Here is an 18623-nt window from a genome sequence, read left to right on the forward strand (position 1 = left end):
GATATTTTCGTCCTCATTATTATATAAATTTAAGTTTTCTGCATCAGTAAACAAACAGATATTTTTTTAAAATTAAGCTACTTTAAAAATTAATTATACAATGAAAGTATTATCGTTAATTAACTTTAAATTACAATAAATAATGGTGTTTGTTACAATTAATAGTCATACATTATGAAAAGATTTTGCAATTTCAGAACAGAAAGAAAAAATTCCATGTATAGCTACATAAAATTTCCTCCCCAACTTACCGTCGTTTTTGCATTTCTCTACGAACATAATGTAAGCCGACATAACGATAGTTTCTCCATCTCTGAAGCAGAAGCTGAAGAACTCCCTCCGCTTCGTTCAACGCCACCCTCCTCCGCCGTCATCCTCCGATGAACTCAATAACCTTCCGAATTTGAAAAAGAATAAAGTCTAAACTGTTTATTTTTCCATTTGAAAAAATGAAAGGAAGGTTCCAAGACATTTACTGCTCTTCTTCAGCTGATCTTTCTCCTAATTCTTCAAAAAAAGGTACTCCCTTTGTCTCTGAAATTGGGTGCCTCTATTACTATTCACAAAGTCAAACTGTTCTAGTAATAAATTCTAATCAATTTCTTAGCTGTTAAAAATTGGGATCACTAATAGTACTTTTTATGTTGTCTCTAAATATGTTAATTTTTGTTTTCTAAGGAATTGGTTGAGAACAACTATGAAAAGCATAATTGAGGGAACCTTGTGTTAGCCAATACTTTAGGTAATGTGCATTGTGCTTTTCTATTACTTGAATTAATTAAAAAAATGAAGTTGATTGGTTGTAACCCTAAATGTGAACTTATGATCTAAATGTTATGTTCAGAAATGCAGAAATGTTTCCCCTTTTGTAGGAGGGTGATATTTTCCATCCAACTAGGCTGGTTTTTTTTAGCTTAGGTGTAGAGCTTTTCCTTTTACTAGTTTGGTATTGACAAGAAGAAAGTGATTCAGGGATTGGAAATATTCACCAAAATTTACAACATAGCATAAGAGTGCTAACTGAAAATTGCTAATGGTATTTAAGGAGTAAGATTTCCAAATACTTCCACAACTAGTTCTTGAGGATTGACCAAACCAACACCATTAACATTTTTCCTCTGATTATAACGAATGTATTTAGGAGTTTGTCAATTTGTGAGTTTGCCGACTTGCAGAGTTTCTCCATATCGAGCAGCTATATTAATTTCTTAAGTTAATCAAATTAATCAAGCTAATCTGCTTGAGCTGTATCTGGATCAAGCATGTTTGTGACTTGTAGGCTTTTGAGTCCGTCAACTGAGGATGAGAGTTCAAATATGTTGGAAAAATAGATGTTCTCTAACTCCAGAATATACAGATGTTGAATATATTACAGAAAGCCTTGCCTTAAATGTAAATAAGCAAGATAATAGTTGAACAATTAAAACAATAGAAAATAGTTTTTCGGGTACAATCCCAAAAACAATTGTCTTCAAACCATATTCAAACACTCAAAAGAAACTAAACAGAGAAGTTGAGATAAGCTCTAATTGACAAACTAACAAGGGTTGTGGTGTAGTGGTAACTACTCCTTCATCCTTAACCAGAGGTCTCGGGTTTGAGCCCTCGGTATGGAGTCGCCTTTGTTAGAGAGTGCTTTACCCTCACTATGGGACATCTCGGCGTGAATCCAAATTTAGTGGAGCCCCAATGCGGGTACCGGACATTGAGTAAGAAATCAAAAAAAAGCTCTAACTGACATCGCTGAAATACTCTGTAAAGTGGTAGACAACTATGATTAGTACTTCTAAAATCCAACTGCGAATGTCTCAAAGTGCTTGGCAGAAATTCCGCGTCTTCCTTTTTTTTTTTACCTTCCTTTTTTATAACCGTTGTATCAAGTCCGCATCTGCCTTTTTATTTTTCCTTAACAGCTGCTTCTCCTGTTTCGCCTAAATCCAAAACTATTTAACATTCATAATTAGTATTCAAGAAAATACAAAAAAATTATAACAACAACAACAACAACAAACCAAGTATACTCCCACAAGTGGGGAAAATACACAAAAAATTATGAATTACCTAAAATGACTAATTATAATCTTCATGAGAGTAGCAAGTGTCAACCAAATAATAGTTTGCCAATAAAACTGATTACCAAAAAAAAAAGGTTTCCAATAAAACTCGGGCCGCTTTTTCATGAAACGTTTTTCACTAGGAGTCATTTTCTAGTGTTTGCCTATCAGAACACTTTCCAACAAAATGGAGAAAATGACTTTCTCTGTAAAACTATCTTAAATTTTACCTTCATATTGGTTGCTCCAACTACTCAGACATTTTCATTAATCTTAATTAGCACATAAAAATTTCAGTAGAACAATTTTCAATTTGATAATATTATTATTAATTTTTAATATATACAAAAAATATTTTGCATTCACCAACCAGCCACCGAAAAATATTTTCTGGGAAAATGACTTTTGTCATACCAAACACAGTCTCAGTCATAATTAATTTATTTATAAACAATTACTTATACTTGATATTTTAGGAAGTTGATAATATGAAAATTCTTTAAATTGTCATGGGTATACAAGTTAAATGTTTATAAAAATGTCAAACAAAACATCTTGTTGGATCAGTTTTATTCATTAAATGTAATGGTCATTATAGATAAGAATTAATTTGTAAATAAAATATACCTCAACAGGAATTGGCTTCAACCTATCCAGGAAAGCAACTTCTTTCATTCTCTTGGGAATCTCCTTCAGCTTTGGACAATCATGGATACCAAAGCCTTTAATCAGAGGCATAGCATTTGTGGCTAAATGCCATCTTTCTAGGTTCCATAGACTATCAAGACGGAGGAACTCCAGTTGACTGAAGCTGTTACCTTTGCAAGTTATTTCTTTTCCTTCATAAGCTTCTACTATATCGAGATTCCTTAGGTTTGGCAACATTCCCAGCATAGGCATCGGATCTTCTATGAGTTTCGAATACAAAAGGACCACCATTGTGATGGAACTTGGGAATTGAGACAGCTTTTCTATTCTTCCATCTAACCACAATTCGCGGAGGTTTTGACAAGAAGTAAGATATTCAAGGGCTGGGAATGATTCACCACTTGCACAACCCAATATGAGAGTGCTAAGGTTTTTCAAACTGCTAATGTTATTTAAGGAGTAAGATTTCTTAATATTACGCATGTCTAATTCTCCAAGATTGACTAAACCAACAGGGTCAAAATCCTTCCACTGATCACAACAAATGTATTTAAGAACTTGAAGACTAGTGAGTTTGCTAAGTTGCAGAGGTTGTGAATAGAAAGCAATTAAATGTCTCAGCTTAATTAGGTTAGATGTCTCAGGAGGTAGTGAGCCGTAGGCTTTTGAACCACTTCCATCATCAAAGAGATTGATGAGTGTCTGTAAATTCTTGAGATTGCTAATGGAGGAGGGGAGATTAATCTGATCGGGACCTATCAAGCTTAAGAACTTGAGGTGGTACAAACTTCCTATGGCATCAGGCAGTTTAGTGCCATGACAAATTGTCAGATCCAAGTTCAACACATATAAATGTTGGAACACATTACGGAACTTTAAAAGATCCAGCTTACCAAAATCTCGATCTAGAAACATAATTGACCTTAATTTCAAGTTGGAGAAATCAAGTGAGAGATACCTTTGTGCTTGACCATGAATGACATGTCTGAGAGATAAGGAGGATATGGAGTGCTTTCTTCGATCATAAATGTCAAAAAAGTTCACCTCCAATGCCTTTTGCACGGCAAGATCCCGAACTAGATCATGGATCTTGCATTTAATAACTTTTTCCCAAAATGTATCGACGACTTGAATCAAGCTTCGTCTTATAAGCTCATTTAGGAAGCATTCAGCAACATCCTCCATTCTTTCTTCTCCTCTTGGTATGAATCCTTCGGCCATCCACAACCACATTATCTTTTCAACACCGACCATACTATCTTCTGGAAAAATACCAAAGTAAAGAAAACACTGCTTGAGTGAAGTTGACAAATCGTTGTAGCTCAATGAGAGTATATAGGAGATTTCAATAGAGTCATCTTTCATATGCTGCCAAAGGTGGTCCTTCACCTTTTGCCATTCTTCTCGCCCCCTTTTATGAGAAAGTAGCCCGCTTAATACAACAATTGCAAGAGGTAAGCCTCCACACTTGATCACCATATCTTTAGCTAACTCTTCCATTGCTGGGACCATTGCCTGAACATCAAGTAATTTCCTGCAAAAGAGCTTCCAACTCTCTTTTTTGCTAAGGAAACGAAGTTTATGTACAAAACCTCTGTTATCTGCTCTTTTAGCAACATCCTCTTTGCGTGTAGTAATAATCACCCTGCTTCCTTTCTTGCTATTTGGGAAGGCTCTTTTCAAACTTTCCCATGCCTCTCTCTGCCATACATCATCAACCACCACAAGGTATTTGCGTTCTTCCAATAGGTCCTGAAGGTGAATTTCTAGATCCGTCTCTGTCATTTTTTCCAACAAATCCAGACTTTCCTTTGTGCGACCTTGGATGGATTTTATGACATTCCTAAGGAGATCCTTGGTGTTGTACTCTTGAGAAACACATATCCAAGTGCGTGTTTGGAAGCTAGAGACTACAGTAGGAGAGTTGTAGAGGTTTCTTGCAAGAGTAGTCTTGCCTAAACCACCCATACCATAAATGGAGATGACGCTTCGGCGAGGCTCTGCTTTGAGAAGTTCAGCTAGCAAGCTTTCTACAACATCCCTAAAGCCAACAAAAATATGATCGTCATCTATATAGGAGGTAGTTCTCCTCAATGTTCTAACCATGGCGGACTGATTACTTGGCCCTTCTCCTGCATTGTTGATGTCTCTAATACCATACGTCTCCCGTTTGCGAGAGATATCTATGACCCGCTGCTTGAGGGATTGGATCTCCTTGCTGATGTTGTAGAATTTGGTCTCCTTCCTACATATGCAAGCGCAAGTCTTAAGACGACTAGCAAATCCATGGTCATCGGATTCTTCTGCCACGGAGATGTAAGTCTCCAGTATAGCGACAGCGTCATTAGCAATAGAGTTGATTTCAAATACCCATTGTTGAACTCTTTTATCTTCAACTTGCTTTTGTTCTGCATCTCTGAGGAAAGATTGCATGAAGAGCAGCTCATTTCTCAGCCACTGCACATCCTCTCTCAGACTTCTGAACAGGGCAACTTCTTGTATGAGGAAATCGCCCAGTTTTTGAACAGCAAATGATACAATGGCATCCACCATCTTCAGGTGTCTTGGTTTTCTCTTTAATCAGAGCTGGAAAAAGAGGGCTGTATAGAAGATATTGGAATAAATTAAGCTGGTTTTCAATTGATATTGTATTGTTGAATATTGAAGATATTTGAAGGAAGCTGGAGAAGGAGATATATAGACGTGAAGCAGTAAAGAGAAAAAATGAACAAACAAAAAGAAGGAAAAGGTCAAGTTGACTAAACTGAAGCTGTTTATTGTAAGTTTGGTTGCATAATCCAGGCAAGAACAAGTACGCGGTGACCTTTATTATTGAGTAGAAGTATGTTCTTGTTCTAACCAATCAAAATTGTTACAAGTTTCTACATCAATTTATATCGATATAGACTAATTTTCTCTCTCTACGCAAAATTTAATTTAATAAAAGTCTATGTTTACTTCTAGATCATTCTTAAGTTAATATTTGGTGCGGTGCATCACTCTATATTTTGCAAGATCACACAATTTTTGCATTTTTTAGTGTATTTCGTACATTTAGTAAAGTATACCTTCGATCATATATAATATTAACAACTCTTTACTTGATAAAAGTTGATTCTTTCTCAACGAAAGTAAACTGTATGTGCAAGAGAAATTCAAATTAAGTTCCTATTTTCTAAAGGCAGAGACAAAGACAGCTTTATTTCGACAAAGACAGTATAACGGTTTTCAAGTTGAGCCCTATTTTAGCTAGCCAAAGACAGCTTTTATCATATATATATATTTCTGTAATAGTCAACCCTAAAAGGAGATGAAATTCCACAAAGTCAATAACTCTAGTATTCAGGTTAACTCTTGTTGTGATACATAACTACTCGTGTGAGTAGAGAAGTTGTAGACTTTCACAAGTTTCTAAACCAACTGATACTGTTATAGACTTTTCTCTCTTCACATAAAATCTCAATTAATAAAAGTCTATGTTTTCTTCTTGATCATTACTTAAGTTAATCTTTGGTTCGGTGCGCACTATTTTTCCTAAGGCCTAAGCAATATCACGTTTAAATAAATGAACACATAATCAAATCATTGTATAAACAAAAAGCAATTTAAATGCATTGATGTGATTATCATTTTAATGATCAATAAAGAAAGAAAGTTTTAGGAAAAAAAAGGCTTTAAAGAAAAGCTATTTTTATCACAAATAAGTAAAGATGAACTTAGCAAGATATGTTTATTTTCAAGCTAGGGTAGTATATTACATAGGGGTGACCGGTCCAATATTATTTCCAACGAAGCGGTATCACGTGATACCGCTTCACCCAATGTAAATCCACCCTGTACATCATCACTCAGTAATTTGCAAGATCACGTTGCATCTTTATAATGTATTTCATACCTATATTCACATTACTAATTTAGACAGCTTTTATCATATTTCTATATCTTCCACAAAGTCAATTAAGTCCAGTACTATTCGGAGTTACTCTTGTGATGCAAACCCAGTCTGTTCTTGATCATTTCATTTTCTTCCTTTTGTAAATCTCTTTAATCTCAGTTCAAAAGTTTAGATCGCTTTATGTATTTGCTTTTTAGGACGTTATATAGAACAAATTATTGGATTTTAATTGCTCTCATCTGCCAAGAATAAATTAATTGATAGCTATTTCTAATCATTGTAGGATTGCTACATCAATTATACTATACTTTACTTGCAGGGACTTTATTTTTTAATATTGGTCTTTTGCGCTCGTGACAAAACCAAAATTAGCTAGATTTAGAAACATTTCCATAATAGGCGTTGGATCTTCCACAAGTCTTGAATACGTAATTACGTCATTAACAATAACAACTACGTCTCACTCCTAGACAAGTTAAGGTCATCGATATAAATTCTTATTCCTTTCATTTAGCTCAACTCATATCATCATTATCAAAATAAAATAAAACCGCATGTTAAAAAAAATTGAGCTAATTAAACAGTTCGATAAAGATCTTTAATGCTTTAATTTTTTAGCTAATTAAACCTAAGATATTGGTGTTATCTTCACCTTGCTGTAATAACTACGATCATAAATTCATTTAATTTTTGGTGTGAATTTGAATATCTCAGGTTTACATAATGTATTAGCGAAAAAAACAAGTATGATACATATATATATATATATATATATATATATATATATATATCTATCTTAATTTTTTCTGAATTGAAACATGTATAATGCCTTCATTTTATTTTATATAACACTATTATTAGGTATGGAGTCAAAATATCCCATATTTAAAAAAATATTTTTATTAAATAAAATTTAACTTATGCACTTTTTCTAATATAGCACTTCTGTTGAAGTAGTCAGTCGCGCAAAATCTTGTACAGTCCCCAAGTGAGTGATGTTGAATGCTGCAGTGTCTTCAAATCCCGCCACTGTAACACAAAAATTCGTAACCTTTCTGGCAAAATGCAAATCGATTTCAGAGTTCAAGAAACTCCACGCCTTGTTAATAACTTGTGGAATTTACAAAGAAACCCAATTTTATTCAAGAATCCTTAATTTCACAGCACTATCTGATTCCTCAAACATAGGCTATGCTCATAACATTTTCCTACAAACTGAAAACCCAACACTCTTTGATTATAATACTCTAATAAGGGGTTATTCTAACAGCAAAAACCCATGTAAATCTTTGTCTTTATTTGTTGAAATGTTGCAAAATGAGGTTGTCCCTGACCACTTTACATACCCTTTTGTTGTTAAGTCATTGGCTAAGTTGTCTGATGTTAGAATTGGTAGGAATGTTCATTGTTGCGTTTTGAAAACTGGGTTTGATGATGACTTGTATATTTCGAATTCTTTGATTCATATGTATGGTTCTTGTGCTGATGTATTGAGCGCGAGGAAGGTGTTTGATGAGATGCCTGTGAAGAATTTGGTTTCATGGAATTCATTGTTGGATGGATATGGGAAATGTGGGGATGTTGTTTCGATGAGGGAGGTGTTTGATTCGATGATAGAGAGAGACGTTGTGTCGTGGAGCTCGTTGATTGATGGGTATGTTAAGGATGGGGAATACTCTGAGGCGTTGGCGGTGTTTGAGAAAATGAGATTGCAAGGGCCGAAAGCGAATGAGGTGACCATGGTGAGTGTATTGGGTGCTTGTGCTCACTTGGGTGCGCTTGAGCAAGGGAGGGCGATGCACGGGTACGTGGTTGAGAATAGGTTGCCTATGACTTTAGTGTTGAGGACGTCGCTCGTTGATATGTATGCTAAGTGTGGTGCAGTAGAGGAGGCATTGGTTGTGTTTCGTGAAGCTTTAGGGAGAAAAACTGATGTCTTGATTTGGAATTCCATGATTGGAGGTTTGGCAACACACGGGCTGGTTACTGAGTCTCTCGAGTTGTACAAGGAAATGCAGGTTTTAAAAGTTAGACCAGATGAGATTACATACCTGTGTCTTTTATGTGCTTGTGCTCATGGCGGACTAGTAAAGGAAGCTTGGTGTTTCTTTGATTCTCTCAGTAAAGATGGCATGAAAGCAAAGTGTGAGCATTATGCCTGCATGATGGATGTATTAGCACGTGCAGGTCGTTTAACAGAAGCTTACCAGTTTCTGTGTAAAATGCCTATGGAACCAACTGCTTCCATGTTAGGTGCGTTACTTAATGGCTGCATCAACCATGGAAAGTTAGATCTTGCAGAAAAAGTAGGGAAAAAGCTTATTGAATTGGAGCCATTTCATGATGGTAGATATGTTGGGCTATCAAATGTGTATGCGCTTAAAAAGCGCTGGGGTCAAGCTAAAGCGATGAGAGAAGCCATGGATACCCGGGGAGTGAAGAAAATTCCTGGTTTCAGTGTTGTGGAGATCTTTGGATCTCTTCACAGATTCATAGCTCATGATAAAGCACACCCTGAATCGGATCAAATCTACATGATTCTAGATTTTGTTTTGTGGCAAATGAAGCTAGATAATGATTGTGAAGAGCAAGAACAATTGTTTATGTGATATCAATCAAGAATCAGTATTGGAGATGGCTGCAGTGCACTACAGATGAATGGCAAATGATGGATAACACTTGCCAGTCAGAGTGATATGTCACTATAGGATCAAGATCGTGCAGTTCCTTTATGGGCAGCTATAAGGTGGACGACCACCTATAGGTGGTAGGCGACATAGTACTACTCAGATTGTGGCCAATCTTCCTCACTGCGTCTGAGCATGTCTTGGAGCGCGTTAAACTCCTACCTTGTAAGTGCATTTTACTAGAAGTAACTCCGAAGCGAAGAAATTTGCACAATTTAAAATAAGGAAGCATACTTGTATAATTTTAATTAACAATGTGATCTCGACCTTTGTTATAATCTCCTTTTGCAGGTTTTGACTGAAATAAGTTTACAGTTTGAAAACCAAGATTCACAGCATATGTCAAACTTGCATTGCCAAAATAGCTTGATGAAATACAATGTAGCTCCCTTGATAGATACATACCTTTGATATTGGCGGAGCTATTGATGGACGTCATCTTCATTGAAAATGATTGTTGCAGTCACAGAAATTGGGATAGAGTTACTTGTAGAAATCTCCAACTAGAAGGAAGCTCATGCACAATTCGATGGAACAGAGGCCATTGTCTTAATATAACTGATAGGTTAGGGGATGCATGGTTATATAAGCTCAATTAGAAAGCAGAACTTTTTCCACTTCTTGCAAATGTGAGATTACCATTTGGCTGAAATGATATATTTATACTGTTACCACTTCCAATGACACACTATCCGATTCTGATGTAGTAAGTATAATACATAACTACAGCCAGGCTTCTCTATAACAACATCGCTATATAACAACCATTCACTATAAAAGCTAAGTTTCTTTTGGAACCAATTTTCATGTTATGTTACAATATATGTTCTATATAACAGTACTTCGTTGTAACAACCAAAAAAATTTAGAACAAACGAGGCTGTATAGGGAGGTTTGACTATACACAGTTTGAGAGGAGAACTCATACTAGAGTTGATGAAGGTGTCTTATTTGTTTTATTGCTGTAAGAAGAAATTGTAGCATTGTTGTTTTGATTAATCATTCTCCAAAAGTGTGTACTACATTTTATTGGACGAGTTAATATTATATCTGTGTCCTTTGTCCTCTTATGTAAACTCAATGTTTTGAACACACAAATCACAAAAAGCTGTGAATAGCCCCGTTTCCTGTGGCCTTGTCCAAATCCCCAAAAAACAAACCTTTACAGTCACATTCAGATTGGAGGTGATCACTATATCGGTTTCTAACCTTTGGAGAAACTTGAAGTAGTTGTAAACCAGGTAGGGCAGGTAAGGGTTGCAATAATGATGTTGCAAAGAGAACATTTCAACAATACAACAGGGAGTAAATAACGCTAAATCTCAAAGTTGTCTCCGTGGGTCACGGGTTTGAGATGTGAAAGCAGCCACTAATGCTTGCATTAGGATAGGATGTCTACATCACACCCTTTGGAATGCAGCCCTTCCTCGAATCCTGCGTGAATGCGGGATGTTTTGTGTACCAAACTACATTTTTTATTTATTTATTTCGCATGTATGTACTAGTCTAGCTTGTAAAGAGGGTGCCAAGTTCACGGCACGAGGCCTAGTTTGGTAAAGTAAGAGTGACAACAGCTAGAGAGAGTACGCAATGGTATACCTTATGGACAAAAGGACTTTATAGTCAAATGAATAAAGAATTTAAAAACATCTATTTTGACATCAAAAGTGAAACTACTCTATAGCTGTTTCAAAAGGTGTATATAATGGTCTTCAGCTACTCTAATCTCTTGCTTAATGTTTTAACTTGGATGTTCTACTTCTGCTTCCATAGTATTAGAGCCAAATTGTGGCAAGTTCATTCTTATGGAAGTTTCTTTCAATTCCTTGCTTAATTGTAGATGGTAACTACTAGCTCTTACTTTGAGCTTCTTTTTACTCAATATTACTCACTGAGCCATACAATTTTCTTCAGATCCATGCTCAACTTGTTTACCTTGCTCTCTTTGCTATCTAATTCGCGTTCATCCAACCAAATTAAAATTAAAAAAAAAAAAAAAACTTCATTCCACATGTGAGTCTAATAAAATTGGGTTACACACGTAGGAGGGTATAAGAGAAATAATTTGTTTCATGTCAATTATGTACAAGTTACGAAATGAGCTTATAACAATAATGTATTTTTGACATTCAAAAAAATCATAATGGTCCTAGACTACTATACCACTGAATACATATTTGAGTATTATTTCAGAATTTTTCACTGTCAAACTATCAATCCTCTTAGGCTTATGTAGCGACATCCTCTGAATGAGACTCACCAGAATTCAATGATCTCTCTCCATGTCCAATCGCGTCTATACGATAGAGTGCACCTATTGATCATATTGTGTATCCCATCCTGCATCTGTTAACCCTTCAAATTCAAACTCATAAAAGGAACAGAGCTTAGACAATAACATCTGGCTAACAACACTAGGCGTCTTCATCAATAGCTGTTAACTTGGAACAAACCTTACAGCTTACGATATGAACCTTTCTGTTCTCTTTATTTGAAAATATGTTCCTTGGAAAACATTTCCCCCTACCTTGTGCACTTGGGTGGACCCAAGATACAGCCACAAGCTTCTTTGCTACATAATAGAGTTCACACATCGGATTCTCCTCAACACTCATGAGTACCTCCAGTTTTCGAACAGATCTTATCAATCTTGAAACATCTAATAAAACAAAATGAGGTCACAAGATAAAGAGTTGTTTAGACAAAGAGCAGAAAGCTTACAAGAAACATATACCTCTGTGTGTTTGCCATGATATCAAACATAAGGTGTAAAACCGTTTCTTTAGAAAATGGAAAATGCTCCTGTTGGGATCAATATAAGGCGTAGAACTTTTCATTGACGGTGCAATAGTGTGGAATAGAACTCACTAGTACACCAAAACCGACAAGCATAGAGCACAATACTGCTTTCCATTCCCTCGTTTTACTTTCTTATTCCAAAGTAACTACGGATGCAAGCAGATGAGGTCAAGAGATCTAACAATCCAATCATGTCATCTGATTTCAGAGATACTACAAACTGCTGTAAAATGACCCTCCTCCAACAGGTTTTTCACATTTGAGGAAGTCCTTGGATCTGCTAACAGGGAAAGTATTGCCTCTTTAAGAGTAGAAAGATCCTTACCATTTAAATCTTGAAGAGACTCATCATGGACCACCATTTCTAGTACGTTAAAAGCTTCATTAGGATTCGAATTGTTTATAAAAGCTTTTGTTAGCGCTATGTAGACATATGGATCAGGTTTCATCTCCTTCCTCTCCATTTCCTGCAGATAAATTAGCGCAATATCTGGCTTTTCACACTTGCACAAACCACTAATGAGAGCCATAAAAGTTACTCTACTTGGAGGGCAACCCTTTGACTCCATTTCGACCAAAAGCCTCATAGCATCATTTGGTTTGCCAGCATTGCATAACCCATCTATTAGAGTGGTGTAAGTGATGACATTGGGCTCCCGTTCTTTTTCGGTCATCCTAGTGAGATTTAAAATTGCCCGATCTATATCACCATTTTTGCACCACCCATCAATCAGTGAGTTGTAGGTAACAATTGATGGAATAAGCCCCTTATCCATCATTTCATCAACAAGACCCTGGGCTTCAAGTACTCTTTTGGCCTTACATAGCCCATTTATCATTATGTTATAAGCAACCACATCGGGGCAGTAACCCCGAGCACTGATCTCTCTGAAAAGATACAATGCTTTATCCAACTGTTTAATCTTAATGAGACCATCTATGACTGCCGAATAACCAACTACATCAGGGAGAAATCCTTCTTGAACCATGTCAGCAAGAAAGTTAGAAGCTTTGACTGCTTGCCCATCTTTGCAGAGTTTCTGCATGAGCAACGTGTAATATTTTATCCAAGGTTGATGCCCATGCACGCGCATCTCCCTCACCATAGCAAGGGCGCCCGCATCATCCCCTTGCCTACATAAGCATCCAAAAATTGAGTTGTATGTGTAATGTGTTGGCTGAAATACTGACTGTTTCATCTCATTCAAAAGCTCATAGCATTCATCAAGTCTACCAGATCTGCTCAAATAATCAATTAAATTATTGTAAAGTAGCACACTGCGTTTACAACCAATATGGTCCATATCTCTAAACAGGCTGAGAGCCATTTCCAACCTATCCGCCCGGCACAAACCATCAATAACTATTTCAAAAGAAATGGTATCAGGACACACAAGTTCCTTCATGAAAAAAGGATTGTCCTTATTAAAATCACCACCAGATTCAAGACCCGATGATGCACAAAGTAGATGATGTGCTTTATCAGTTGAACCATTGTTGATAAGTCCTTTCAGGACAGCATTATACAACGATATCCTATCTTTCAGGTCAAGACTCTCATACCTCTCCTCAACTATTTGGATCATGTCTCTTTCATCACGCACACAAGATATAAGCTCGGTCAGTATTTTAATATCAGGACGGACACCTGAATCATTCATTTCCTCGTACAGCTGCATAGCTTTCTCAGTCTCACTATTCCTAGACAACTCTTCTATTAACACACCATAAACAGAAATGTCCAGCACAAAGCCCATCTTCCTCATTTTATCCAACAGTTGCAATGCTTTATCTGTTCTGCCTTCCCTCACAAAACCATGAATCAAAACAAAACATGTCTTCTCATTTAAGCTAATGTTAAGATCTTCTATCCTCTCAACCAACTCAAACGCCTTATCCACCTTACCCCACTTGCTAAAGGAAACCAACAAGATCGACAAAACATGTGCATCGACCAATCCTTTCTCACGCATCTCATTAAAAACAACCAACGCGTTTTCAAACATCCCCGCATTGCAGTAACACCGCAAAGTAGGTGTCAGGGCATACTTATCAAGCTGCCACCCATAGCTATTCATCTCCTTCAATCTCAGCTCAATTAAACCAACATCATCAGCCTTAGATATAGCATCTAACAAGCAGTTATAACTAAAACTATTCGGAACACAAAGACCCGATTTTTGCATATGATCAAACAATTCATTAGCCTCTTTAACCAATCCTTGATTACCTAAACACCTAATAAAGAAACCCAAAGCACGTGGAGTAAAATAACACTGAAATTTAATCACATCATTAACCAACATTCTCATAGAGTCAATTTGTCGAGCACCTGATAGACACTCAACCATTAAATTATATGTATGACAATTATGACTAAAATCACTTTGATTCTTAGCCCAATTATAAAACAATTGAGCTATTCTCCAACTTTTGAGCCTTTTAAGAACAAATTCAACAATTAATGTTGTAATCTTTGGACCCAACTCATCAAGCTCTTGGCTTTTTGATGTATCAAGGCGCTTAGTGAAAATGTGTACAAGTTTATCAACGATTCTTGAATCTTCTACAGAAAGTGGAGGGAGAAAATTTTGAGGTTTTGGACAAGTGGGTGTTGAAGAAAATGGAGAAAGATTGAGTTTTGTAAAAGGGTTTTGAATTTGAGTGTTGTTATTCTGAATATATAGGTTACGGAGTTGTTTGAGTGACTTAGAGAAAAGAAAATGGGATCTTTTGATTCTACAGAAAACAGCCATTGAGTAGTTTTGTGAAGAGCGGGGAGAGCATTTAGGGTGTGTAATTGGGAGTATTACTCCATTGTCTAAATTCTTAAGAACAAGGAAGTGTGAGGGGTGAAATTGTTAGCTTTATGAATTGAACACTCAGTTCTTTTTTTTCTTTCTGGAAGTTTAAGTTCGCATATTCTAACACAAAAACACTGTAATAAGCACTTTGACCTTGCGCAGAGTTTAACCCCAAAAAAAAAAAAAAAGAATTTTGAATTTTGTAATCTTTAAATACAAAGGGTAAAAGCTTCACAAGCCATAATATTTTTGTGACCGTAAAAGCATTCCCATTAAGATTAAATTATTTCTTAGTATAAAACCGTGTTATTCTTCATGGAATAGAAATCCGTCATATAAATTAAAGCAGATGGAGTATATATCACTATATTTTTAATAGTTGAAAAAAGGTGATGCAACTACTTGCACAAATGCATGTTGGATGGAGTTGGAGCTTCTAAATAACCACGAAAAAAGAAAATCATTAAAAGAGTTATTTTCAAATATTATTATTATAGTGGGACTAAACATTTCAATAATAAACCACGAAACTCTATTTACACAAAGGTTAATATCATTGATTATTAGAAGATTAGAAGTCCAGACTGGCAATCAATGGCAAATGCAACTCATGCATCAACGCCTCAACAACTTGATCAAATTGTTCTCTACTTCAATGGATATTGTTTTATTTACTCTTACAGCTCTAACATTAAGTACAGTATGTTCCTGCAACAACCATCTACAAGTTCTTAGTAACGGTACTTGGTAGAGTAATCTTTAGGTGCAATAACTAGACCACGACCCTTTCTTGCACCACGGTATACTGTCTCAACAATGTCGATGAATTCCTGTTTATCCTTAAGTGCCCAGTTGATCTTGTTATTGTTCCCTGTGCCAAGATCAATCATAATGTGCTTGTTCCTGAAGAAGAACATAACAGTGGACGGATCATACAATTCGTACATCGTGTTAAAATCAGGGACTTCAGTGATGTCTACCAGGTAAATCACAGCAAAGTTCTTTATTGTCTCTGCAACTGAAGCCAACACCTCATCCATCTGGAATCCAGAAGAAATAAGCTATTAAACCAAAAGGAATATCTACAGATTCACAAGGCAAAGAATCTAAAACACCTAAGAAGTGTCAAACAAGCGTAGAAGCACGCCATTTTTTGAGGTAGGGACTAGTCTTACCAGGACCAAGGTCTTAAGACTCAAGTCCATGTTATTTGTGTTATGCACCGGTAAGGCGTAATGTACTTTCAAGAAAAAATGTAGCCTATGAACCACTCACTCCTCTTTCTCTATATACGCTAGTCACAAGTTATTACGGATATCCATAGCCAACTGCATATGAACTCATATTTCACAAAGCACCAATAATTCCAAATTAGCTCAAAGCAATGGGGTTTCAGAATCTATCCATGGCAGGATGACTTGGAAAATTATGCTACTGAGATATGTGGCTCGTTCTTATGGTACATTGGTTTTATTATTTGTTTTTAAGATGAGTTATCAGTGTAGGATATATGTCCAAAATAAAACATGCAAACGAGGATTAGGATACTGCCATCAATATTAGGATCAGTAAGATCTTATGTTGCTAGTTTCAATCCATTATACTATAGCATATCTAATATTCTAGTAAGGAGTATTTGATTACATAGTCTAAGCAGGCCGGCTATTTGTCATAACAAGATTGGGATCATTTTCCATAAACTTGGATCATCCCAATTGTGGTTATAACTATAAAGATTAACGTCCCGGTAGGCCAAGTTATCCGAGACCTGTGTTAGTAAGACGTAGAAAGACGTAGAAAGTAACCGGTGGAAGAGGTTTGCAAGCTGGCCCGGACACCACACTCACTTAAAAAGAAACTAATATTGACAGGCCACAATTTTAATCCCTGAAAATTACAGCTGCTTCTAGCACTTTACTTGTCCTTTGACTATGTTGTTCCATAATCCAATACCCAACATAATTGGTATTTCTCAACCTTCAATTCACCAAATAAGACAGAAAGATTAACTTCCAACGAACCTACACTTTTAAACTAATAAATTGATAGGAAAACAGAGTTCAAACTTCAATAAACCGTAGATTTTGTTTACATTACAGTTCATTTATATCTTAGACATCAGATTTGGGCTTAAGGAGAACACATGTAAAGCACGCCTCAAGTTCCATTTTACAGGACTTAGATTCCTAACTTATTAGCAACCTGTTGAATTAAAATCTGTTTTACAAGCTCCATTTCTTTGTTACTTGTGCAGGATAGCTATAAGCAAGAATCAATAACTCCAAAACAGAGAAACTCCCTATTTTGTTTTCATATGCAAAAACAGTTTTGAATCACTTAGATAAGCACGAGAGTAGAGGAGGAGCCATAGTGTCGGCTACGGGTTCAGGCGAACCCGGTAGCTTTGGTTCAAATCATATATATTTGCCGTAAAATTTTCATTAAATATGTACAAATTGTTAGTTTAGAACCGAGTACTTAAAGGACTAAGATATGGACTCATAAGCTTGAAATCCTGGCTCCGCCGTTGCACGAGAGATACCCAAACAAAACTAATGTACCAATACTGCTATCGGCTCTATATCGAAAGACATCAACTTAATTCTGCAGAACCATATATATATTCAGCAGTCAATCAACTACACCTCAACCCCCAAACTAGCTGCTGTTGGTTGTACGAATCCTCAGTATCCACACATTTCAAAGTATTCAACATAATTATACTATTTCAAACTAACAGAACAACCTAAAGAGACCCTCGTCCTTTAACTGCATTTTGGACAGAACATGCCTTCCTAAGCTTACATAGGCGCAGTTATATTCTGCATAAATAAACAAATAAAAACCAAATAGTATACCAATACTCTATTTTGCGTATCACTAATGAGGCAATCAGGTGATTCAATCCAATAATTAATCAATCTCAAACTAGTTGGGCTCCAACCCTATAAATCCTCTAGAACTATTCCACTCTATTTTAGCCATCAAATTGGTCATACAATATGAATCCTCCATATTATATCCAAAGATTGTTATTTTAACTAATAATTGCGCACCAAAATTCCTACTATTAAGAAAATTCAGGGAATTAACAATTTATATATTCAAATGCTTATACATCAAAATTCAAGGTATGAAGAGATAATGCTAGCTTACCTGCATGCAAGTATCATCCCAATCATGGCCAAAACGAATGATGACAAGGCGTTCCTCTTCAGCAAGAATAGCTTGATCCACCGCCCACCCCGAGTGAAGATGTGGCAACAAGTACGACATCTCTCTCTCTCCCTCCCTCCCTCTCTCTCTCTCTAGATTTTGTATTTCTTGCTCTTTATGTAGTGAAAAAAAATACAGAGGTTTTTGAGGTCCATATGTATATAGGGGACCAAAGTGCTAGAAGGGTCTCGAATGTGCTAGTAGCCCAGTACCCCCTCCTATGCTTTTATTAAACTTTTAGGGGTGGTTTGGTTCTTATACAGGATTATAATGTTAAGATTATAACCGGTAAAGTTGATGCCATGTGACCAGGAGGTCACGGGTTCGAGTCGTGGAAAGTAGAAACAGCCTCTTGCACAAAATGCATAGGGTAAGACTGCATATGATAGACCCTTATGGTCCGGCCCTTTTCCGGACCGCGCGCATAGTAGGAGCTTAGTGCATTGGGCTGTTTTTTTTTTTATATTATATTTTTAGTGGTAAGTATTTGATTTATTGGACTAGAAATGAGGAAGAGGAG

General features: G+C 36.3%; 4 protein-coding genes and 1 long non-coding RNA gene across 7 annotated transcripts; 2 read left to right on the forward strand and 3 right to left on the reverse strand.

Annotated features, from left to right (window-relative positions):
- Positions 1–207: 207 nt before the first annotated feature.
- On the forward strand, positions 208–5623 carry LOC109244977. Of its 2 annotated transcripts, XR_002070763.1 has the most exons (3): positions 208–519; positions 679–742; positions 5262–5623. It is a non-coding gene; the product is annotated as an uncharacterized LOC109244977 (long non-coding RNA). The 2 variants fall into 2 exon arrangements; XR_002070764.1 differs by lacking the exon at positions 679–742.
- On the reverse strand, positions 1437–5271 carry LOC109244976 (disease resistance protein RPP13-like). The gene is made up of 2 exons (XM_019412153.1): positions 2682–5271; positions 1437–1943 (listed from the first exon to the last, which is right to left on the reverse strand). Exons 1-2 carry the CDS (start codon positions 5253–5255, stop codon positions 1932–1934), a joined length of 2586 nt encoding a protein of 861 aa, XP_019267698.1. The 5' UTR covers positions 5256–5271; the 3' UTR covers positions 1437–1931.
- A 1940-nt stretch (positions 5624–7563) lies between the features above and the next one.
- LOC109244978 (pentatricopeptide repeat-containing protein At5g08305) lies at positions 7564–10022 on the forward strand. The gene is made up of 2 exons (XM_019412154.1): positions 7564–9449; positions 9576–10022. Exon 1 carries the CDS (start codon positions 7593–7595, stop codon positions 9204–9206), a length of 1614 nt encoding a protein of 537 aa, XP_019267699.1. The 5' UTR covers positions 7564–7592; the 3' UTR covers positions 9207–9449; positions 9576–10022.
- Positions 10023–11390: 1368 nt separating this feature from the next.
- Positions 11391–15031, reverse strand: LOC109244979 (putative pentatricopeptide repeat-containing protein At5g08310, mitochondrial). 2 transcript variants are annotated; one of them, XM_019412156.1, is made up of 2 exons: positions 12019–15031; positions 11391–11933 (listed from the first exon to the last, which is right to left on the reverse strand). In XM_019412156.1, exon 1 carries the CDS (start codon positions 14837–14839, stop codon positions 12278–12280), a length of 2562 nt encoding a protein of 853 aa, XP_019267701.1. In that variant the 5' UTR covers positions 14840–15031; the 3' UTR covers positions 11391–11933; positions 12019–12277. The 2 variants fall into 2 exon arrangements, with proteins under 2 accessions (XP_019267701.1, XP_019267700.1); XM_019412155.1 differs by having other exon boundaries at positions 11391–11943.
- A 391-nt stretch (positions 15032–15422) lies between these two features.
- Positions 15423–18231, reverse strand: LOC109244981 (thioredoxin-like protein YLS8). Its single transcript, XM_019412157.1, has 2 exons — positions 18044–18231; positions 15423–15927 (listed from the first exon to the last, which is right to left on the reverse strand). Exons 1-2 carry the CDS (start codon positions 18161–18163, stop codon positions 15619–15621), a joined length of 429 nt encoding a protein of 142 aa, XP_019267702.1. The 5' UTR covers positions 18164–18231; the 3' UTR covers positions 15423–15618.
- Positions 18232–18623: the final 392 nt, after the last annotated feature.

This window comes from Nicotiana attenuata, unplaced genomic scaffold, assembly GCF_001879085.1.
Source record: "Nicotiana attenuata strain UT unplaced genomic scaffold, NIATTr2, whole genome shotgun sequence".
Lineage (NCBI taxonomy): Eukaryota > Viridiplantae > Streptophyta > Magnoliopsida > Solanales > Solanaceae > Nicotiana > Nicotiana attenuata.

Excerpts from the sequence above, each read along its gene's own strand:
- LOC109244978 (XM_019412154.1), top strand. The coding sequence starts at position 7,593 with ATGTTGAATGCTGCAGTGTCTTCAAATCCCGCCACTGTAACACAAAAA.
- LOC109244979 (XM_019412156.1), bottom strand. The coding sequence starts at position 14,839 with ATGGCTGTTTTCTGTAGAATCAAAAGATCCCATTTTCTTTTCTCTAAG.
- LOC109244976 (XM_019412153.1), bottom strand. The coding sequence starts at position 5,255 with ATGGTGGATGCCATTGTATCATTTGCTGTTCAAAAACTGGGCGATTTC.
- LOC109244981 (XM_019412157.1), bottom strand. The coding sequence starts at position 18,163 with ATGTCGTACTTGTTGCCACATCTTCACTCGGGGTGGGCGGTGGATCAA. Across the intron at positions 15,928-18,043 it reads GGGATGATACTTGCATGCAG|ATGGATGAGGTGTTGGCTTC; the intron begins GTAAGCTAGCAT and ends TCTGGATTCCAG.